Raw genomic sequence first — 8101 nt, 5'->3', positions numbered from 1 at the left:
AATTTGAATGTATAGGAATAAAGGAAAATTGGGACCAAATTACAGAAAACATCTTCTATTTTACATCTACATCATCAACAAATGAAGAAGAGGACTTCAGAGTACTTTTTGTAATGGGTGAGTACAGTGTGCATGCTGTAAACGTGTTTAAATTAAGTTTTATTACAAGTGTCCCGAATTGCCCCGTTCGACGGGCCAATTCGGGACACTCTTTTTTTGCTTCTGGCACCTTAGGAATAGCATATGGAATTTTTTTGACAATGCCATTCGATAGCCCTCGCAAAGAGCTATAAAATGAGCCTAAACTTGTTTATGAAATGTTTCATTGTAAGAAGTTATTAACAAAAAACGCTCAAAATCGTCCCAAATTACCCCGGTTGACGGTAGTTAAAGACTACATAGATATTAGAATAAATAAAGATAAATCAATTAGGTAAATTAATTAGATAAAGATAAATAATTAGATAAAGACTACTTATAAGAATTAGCTAAGCTGCTAGCTATGTACAATGTATTGCAACACTTGATGGCTGATGCCTGTGTACCAAAAACATTCAATTTATTGGAACCTAATACACACTAAAGGCAACAAGTTTATATACCTATTTGTCATTCTAAGTAAATTCATACTAAACCATGAATAACAATACCTTAAGATAAATTAAAGACTGCCACTCAATATATTTATATATATAAAAAATCAAAAAAATTAAAAAAAAATCCCGATTTTTTATACAAAAATCAAGTGATTTAATCATATGATTCAATCATTTTGATTTAATCATTGCCAACCCTGAATGTAACAAAACCTAATTCAACCCAACTGATCCCAACCCAAACAAATTCAACCAAACTCAATCCAATGCAATCCTAACCAATTTAACCTAAGCCATTACAACCCAGCCCAATTGATCCCAATTCAAATCAACCCAATCCTTCCCGATGTAACCCAACCAAAATTAACCCAACCCAATCTAAGCAAACCCAACCAAAACCAATTCAATCCAACCAAATTCAATGCCGCCTAACTCAATTCAACCAAAATTAAACTAAGGTCAACCCAATCAACCATATTCAACCAAAACCCATTCAACTCATCCCAACTGGATCGACACAATTCAATCACACCAAACTCAATTCAACCCAATTCAACATAATTTATTTCCACCTAATTCAATTCGACCCAAATCAAATCATTCCAGCCCAATTCAAGCCAACCTAATTCAGTAAAATTGAATAGACTGATTGAGAAGTTATGTGAACATATTAGAACACATCAAGTTTTTATTTTATTGCATAGATTTCATTACAATGCATTAGAATGCACTAGAATGCATTAAATTGAATTATGGACATTAGATTTCATTAGGTTACATTATATTGACTTAGAATGTATTAGATTGCATTAGGTTACANAAACACTAGAAAGCAAACGAAGGCCAGTCTACGTCGACGACGAGCCAGATTTATCATTCATTGCCAGCTCGTGGACGTTGTAATTAGTGTTGGTGCGCTCCCACCACTCATTAGTCAATATTAAACTTTCAAACTCCCATCTTCTTTTCTCACCTTCGCCTTCAAACCAACCAAAGCCATTACGTATCAAAAATTAATGAGGTATCAGAACATTTATAAATCCACACACATGTTGTAAGTCAGGGGACCTTTTATAGTTCAACCATGAGTTACTCGCATAGACGCATACTATTAATTATTATTAATAAACTCACTAACTCACTTATTACACTTGATGTATAGGTACATTAAATTTAAATTACGGTAACAATTGCTTTACTTTAATAATTGCTCGCAAGATACTTAATGGCGAATAGTTTGCATAATCACGTGACCTCGAAAAGTACAATGAGATGAGACAGCCAAAACGAAGGATCCTTATGTGCTAGCAAAACACAACAGCAACAACAGTTTCGGCCCTAATGCAGGTGCACACAAACATGATACTCTTACGTTCTTTTTCGAATTTTGCTACATTTTGTTATTTCTTCACTCTCACATAATTTGAAAAGAAGATAAAATTTATACGCAAAATACTTGGACACGAATAGAATCAAAGTAGAGCGGGCTGCCTACTAACGAGGTCGGTAGCATTCGCTTTAAGATCTGAATGTGAACCTTCCATACTGGCTGAACTTAGATTTCGTCAGGTGCAAGCACTTGGTCTGGCTCAAGGGCTTTGGCAATTTGAAACACTTCAAGTTATGGGCCCCATCAAGCATATGCTTTGTCTAGACCACGGGTTTCGTTAAGCAAGGCTTTTTTAAGCCCCAGAGCTTCGTATGGCCCCAAAGACACTCCTCCTCCAGGTTCTAGGACCACGTGAGGACAATATTATAGGCAGGACAAGGATTTCAGGCCTCGTCGGGCTCCAGCACACCGTCGGCGCGCAGCATCTCAGCAATGAGTCGCGCTCGCTCGTTCTTCCTCCTCTTCTCCATGTCGGCAAGAGCTTCGTAGTCGCGCTTCGCCGTGTCACTAGCGGCTTTCCCTTCAGCAGATTGACTAGGGGCGGGTTCTGACGCTGAGTGCTTCAGCTCGCTGACAATCATAGGGCAATCAGGCAATCCCTTCTCGTACTGCAGCGCCATCTCCTGTCAATACAATGCAATTAGTCAATAATTTTTCGACTAACTTTAAAAGTGTAATGCATTGTGATTGGAGCCAACCACCGAAATTCTTTCCCTAGTGAATATATACGGTTGAATTTGAATATTTTCGCTCAATTTATCCCTGATTGTTTTTTAATACCTAAAAGCAACAAGATCAAGTACCTTGATGGCATAGTTTCATCCGTAATATATTAAATGAAATTTTGAAAATCAAAATGGAGAAAAACAATCAATGCTTTCAAAAGAATAGTCAATGATCAACTAATCAAAAACGTTAAAGGAAGCTATAGCTATCACAATCAAGGTTCATGCTATAATAAAATGCACAGTAAAATCCAGCTAATCATGAAAAAGAGGAAACGTTTTGTTCAATAAATTATGACGAATTCATATGACATATGTGTTCATATGACAATGAATGTGTTCATATGACAGAATGTTTAAACGAATAAAATTATATCGCGGTAATACGTTACAATTAACAAGATTGCACTGTACAGGGAACTCACAGCGCCACTCTTGTCCATGTAGTCGATCAGAGCTGAGCCCTTGCTGCCCTTCTGCTTCACCACGACCGCGTTGATGTCTCCCCACTGCACACACAATCATCACTTATTTGACTCCTAATTTTGCTTATTTTTACTTTTGAACAGATGCCGTATGTCAACAACCTGATAACCAATATAGTGTTTGGAGCAAAAGAGTCAATAGAGCAAAGCACACAGTAGTAAGTTTTCATAGAGAGATGTAAATCAATATTCATGATTTGAAGTCGTCAACAAAGTATTGTCTCGTGAACATAAAGTTCTTTGATTATTGAACGAACAAATCTACAGACATTACCTTATACAAGAAGTTGTATAACTGATCTATGGTGTAGGGCATACATTAAGGCTTTCAATTATAAAAGAAACAAATCTCCAGACACTACCTTATAGAAGTGGTTGAATATCATGTCTTTGGTGTAAGGCGTAGCGGACTCCGGCGTCACCCAGCGCACCTTCACTCTGTAGCTGCTCTCTGCAGCAGCCTTACTTCTGCCATCTGGCTCTCCTTGAAGACGACTTCTTGCTGGAGAAACATTTTGTTAAGGAAATATAAAGCGTAACTGGAGATATGAACAACTTTTTTCATGTTTGTTTGAATTTAATTTCTTTATATAATAACTAATGTATATAGCTTCCAGGCTAAACAAGAATTTGATGTAAATGTCAGGTTTGAGCAATGACAGGTAAACGAGCAAACTTATAAAATATTCTTCTACAAAGAGAATTTACAGCAATAAAACTACAATAAATCTTTTGCTAGAAAGTAATACAATCTTTTGATGATGGCATCTTATACTTCCAGTCATTGAGTGCAGTTGGGACGACTCACCTCTCAGCCGCTCCTCCTTAGCCTCTCTCTCCAGCCGTATTATTTCCTCTGCAATGATTTGTTCTCCTTCCTTTTCCAATCGCTGCAACTCGCGCTTGAATCTAAAAGATTAATTGTATATGAATAGCAGTCAACAGGGAATGATTACTCATCTATTATCTATTGTTACTCAATGATCATTACAATGGAATAACACAAAAAAACTAATGCAGTACACATGAACAAACTTGGCGTTGTACCAAATATGAATCTATTATATTTTTACAGATTAAGAGAGTCATTCACTTGAATTATCTCAGCTCTTGCACGATATAAAAAATTATCTAGTCAATTAAACAAAAAATAATTTCCTATGAATGAACAGCAGATAACAAAAAAAGAAAAAATTTCCCACCGTTCTTTATCTGAAAGATTATCCTTGACAAGAGCTGCTTCCCGCTCCCTGCGTTCTAGGTCATGTTTCAGTTTCTGATTTTGAGCGCTGGTTTGTCTTGCTCTAACAGCAGCTAATTTCCGGCCTCTGAGAACCTTGTCATACGCAGCTCTGGTGCCTGTAAGTAGATTATTTAGTCAGCCACTAAAAAAGAAACACTGGCGTATGTGGTAGTTATAATCCTCAAATAATTTGCATGAATTAATGCATGTCAATTTTATGTGGGATGGGTAATATATCTATATGAATTGGTGAAAATTCTCAGGGTTCTAATTGAGAGTAGGTGCAAGATGTTCAACATCATGAACAGTCTGTCAAGAGTAAAGTGTTCATAAAAATACTTGAAATAAATATTTGATATGAGCAAACACTTGTAGCACTTTGCCACTTGTGCAACATACAGTGGGGGGAAATAAATATTCGTACACTTGAAAAATCGTATTTTAATGTATGTAAGTACACAAACTTAACAGGAAAAGTGATTTAAATTATGTATAGAGATGCATAGTTTTCAAAAATACTATCAAAAGAAATTAACAGGAATAGGAAGTTATTTTAGTGTCAATTTTATAAAAACGTAAATTTCACACAGACAAAATATATAATAATGAAACAGCTTGCACACACATTCAGCATATAAGATCAATAGATCTGATTAAACAAATAATTAATGAAATTACTCACTAGGGTCCAAGAGCACCTCTAGGATTTTCTTAAGCCTGTCAAATTCAGCAGCAGCAGCAGGGTTGTCAGGGTTCTTGTCAGGATGGCAGCTCAAAGCCTTTTTCCTGAAGGATTTTTTGACCTGTAAAATTTGAACGTTTGTGAGATGCCACAAAACATACATTGAATGAGTGAACAAGAAGTCTTAATTATAGAATATAAATACTAATAATCACACTTTTATTCCATCTGGACCAACAACTCGACTAAAATTTTTTTACCAGGATGATCTTCATTAGGTTCATATTACCATGATGTATACCGGTACTTGGAACATGTACTTCATGTTTTTTAACACATTTTCCAGATAAATAATTAAAATAACCCAAGCATTGGGAAGTCTTTCTAAGAATACTCAAGTCAACAAGAGAGCAATTTCCAGAAATGTGACTAAATCATTTTATTCACTAAATGATCATATTAATTAAATTGCAATCCACAATTGCAATATAATTAATATTTTTTAAATGTAATTTTGAGTTGACCTGGTTTCCTTTCTGCTTGTCTAATTTCCTCCATGATTAGGTTGTTAGGCAATCAAAACAATCTAACTAATTGGCATGATGATAAAATATCAGTCAAATACGTATACAAAATATCAAGTGATGTGGTTACAACTCCAGGTGTTAAAGAACCTGGAGCTGGAAATACTACTCTATACCTACTTCCTGTACAATGGAGCCACAAGATTTAAAATTTACCCAAAATACATGAATTTGGAGCCACAATATACAGGTAATGAGTGGGCCCAGTGGGGCTTTTCCAATATTGGATTATCCATCTTGAACATATGACCAACATTCCCAAAATTCTGCCCTCATGCAGAAAGTGGACAAGTATGTATCCCAGTATTACTGAGCAACACACCAGGATCCAAATTTTGTGCCATATGAAGTCTTGACAATGCAGTTGCCTTTAAAGCAGACTCTAAATTAAGGCATTTAAGGTCAAGATAGTTGCATCCTTTAAGCTTTCCATCCAGTCAACTTGATCTTAAAGTAGCTTCCAAGTTTAGCTGCAGGTCCAATCACAAGCAATCAATTACTCTTGAATTCAATGTGGAATTCAGGAAGAGTAGGTAGTTATTGAACTTTTACAGTTGTATTGTACCTAAAAATCTAAAAATAGATTTACCTGCTATAAATTGGATGATATTTTGAAACTGATCAAGTGTAAGGTTGGATTGATTGGCTATATTACGGTATGTAAATTGATAATAAATTGCAATCTATGGCAGGTGTTATCTCCTGCAACAAAGGTTTTTATCCCAGGGTGCAGAGAGCAAACAAATATCTTAAGATTTTTGGCACAGTATCAAAATCTATGCCTTTTGAAGAGCTTACCTACACATTTCTTATTAAATATCTCTCTACCTCTATTTAATTTCTCAATAAATATTTCTTTAAAAAACCTTTTTACACCCAAGAAATCTTGAAGATTAAGGTAGTTTTGGCAACAAATCCTTCATAGCAGTAGCAACATTTCAAGCCTAAAAACTTGACCTTGATTATGATAATGCCAGACCTGGCTTAGTAGTCTACCTAGAAAATAGGATAGAAGCTACCCATGAATGAGATAAAGAGCCCTGTGATTGCATAAAATTTTATATGACTTTACAGCTCTTTCCCAATTACTTTCATGTGAAATAAGAATAATAGTAGATTTTTGCATATAATTTTCAAAAAATGAGTCATAGATTGACTGTTAAAACCCATGATTTTTGCCTGAAATTTTCAAAATCACCCAAGAAATAATCATTTTTAACCATTATTTTTGGATAATTTAGCTCTATATTCCAAATTGGCATAGTGTATACGTTAAAAATTTTCCTAAAATTAATAACAAAATATAATATTAATGAAAATAATAATAACACTTTAAGATAAGAAATTATCATATGCACTATTACCATTTATAACAAAGGAAATTAACAAATAAAATTACTTGAAATTTCATGTCTCCAACAAAGTTGATCCAGAAAATGTCTCAATAAGGTCATTTCAGAGCAAATTTGGAATATTGGGCAGAAGTTTCCAAGAATCGTAAGCAAAGATGATAGTTTCACAGGTAATTTTTTAAAATTGCTGGTGGAAATAGGCAATTTTTCTTATTTTTATCATTTTTATGGCAGAAATCAGAAAAAAATAATAGGAACTCATGGTATTGGCCAGATTCATAGGCGTTCCTATGATTCATTCTCACTTCTGCCTGCTTTTCCATTTGCTTTCAGTGCCTTGCTACCATCTTGTATTCTACTAAAAAACTGCTTACATTCAAAGACAAGCAAATTAGGGTCAATTAATTTATGAAAATGAATTCTTTAAACAATTAAAATCATAATGTTCTGAAAATATTCTAGAACCTTAAAAACACAATGACAAAGCTTTAAATAGTATTCATTCCAATATATTATAAAACTTACTTCAGCATCAGTGGCTTCAATTCCAATTCCAAGAATTTCATAAATATCCAAATCAAGAATCTCTTTGCATTTTGATGACATCTTGATTAAAATTAGAAGTTCGTTATGAAAGGACAAGTTTTTGGAATAAAAAAAATCCTGAGAAGAGAAATTAACAAGTTGACAAATTAATGTGTTGCACTTGCAGTATTGCCTTGCCAAAGGCAAAAATGGCAAGGCCTAATGCAATGCATAACTCCAGTCTCCTGAGACCAGACTCGTGAGCAGTCAAGCTGGTTATTATGTGAACAGCATAAATGATATCTAGTTTGTATGGCATAAAGCTGTATAAACTAATACAAAATTTTTACTACCTTATCTACATAAGATTTAACCTGATATCTTATGTACCATCAAATAGGGTAATAAGGGATGGGCAGGGTAAATCGGGACAGTTTTCCCACATTTTGTAGAAATGCGATAAAAATAAAATAATAAAAATATTGCAAAACAAAAAATAGCGGCCTAAAGTTCAACATT

The 8101-nt window shown here is 34.5% G+C and overlaps 1 protein-coding gene across 1 annotated transcript; it reads right to left on the bottom strand.

Moving 5' to 3' along the window:
* Positions 1-1774: 1774 nt before the first annotated feature.
* On the bottom strand, positions 1775-7715 carry LOC108671784 (dnaJ homolog subfamily C member 17). Its single transcript, XM_018159358.1, has 7 exons — positions 7583-7715; positions 5122-5242; positions 4399-4555; positions 4005-4105; positions 3559-3698; positions 3137-3220; positions 1775-2609 (listed from the first exon to the last, which is right to left on the bottom strand). Exons 1-7 carry the CDS (start codon positions 7661-7663, stop codon positions 2370-2372), a joined length of 924 nt encoding a protein of 307 aa, XP_018014847.1. The 5' UTR covers positions 7664-7715; the 3' UTR covers positions 1775-2369.
* Positions 7716-8101: the final 386 nt, after the last annotated feature.

This window comes from Hyalella azteca, unplaced genomic scaffold (assembly GCF_000764305.2).
Source record: "Hyalella azteca isolate HAZT.00-mixed unplaced genomic scaffold, Hazt_2.0.2 contig10221, whole genome shotgun sequence".
Lineage (NCBI taxonomy): Eukaryota > Metazoa > Arthropoda > Malacostraca > Amphipoda > Hyalellidae > Hyalella > Hyalella azteca.
This window is presented reverse-complemented; position numbering and strand designations above follow the sequence as displayed.

What these genes read in the sequence shown, in the direction of transcription:
- LOC108671784 (XM_018159358.1), bottom strand. Translation starts at nt 7,663, where the DNA reads ATGTCATCAAAATGCAAAGAGATTCTTGATTTGGATATTTATGAAATT. An exon ending in TATTCAACCACTTCTATAAG is followed by an intron (nt 3,221 to 3,558) that starts GTAGTGTCTGGA and finishes TTGTGTGTGCAG; the next exon opens with TGGGGAGACATCAACGCGGT. An exon ending in ACATGGACAAGAGTGGCGCT is followed by an intron (nt 2,610 to 3,136) that starts GTGAGTTCCCTG and finishes TTGTATTGACAG; the next exon opens with GAGATGGCGCTGCAGTACGA.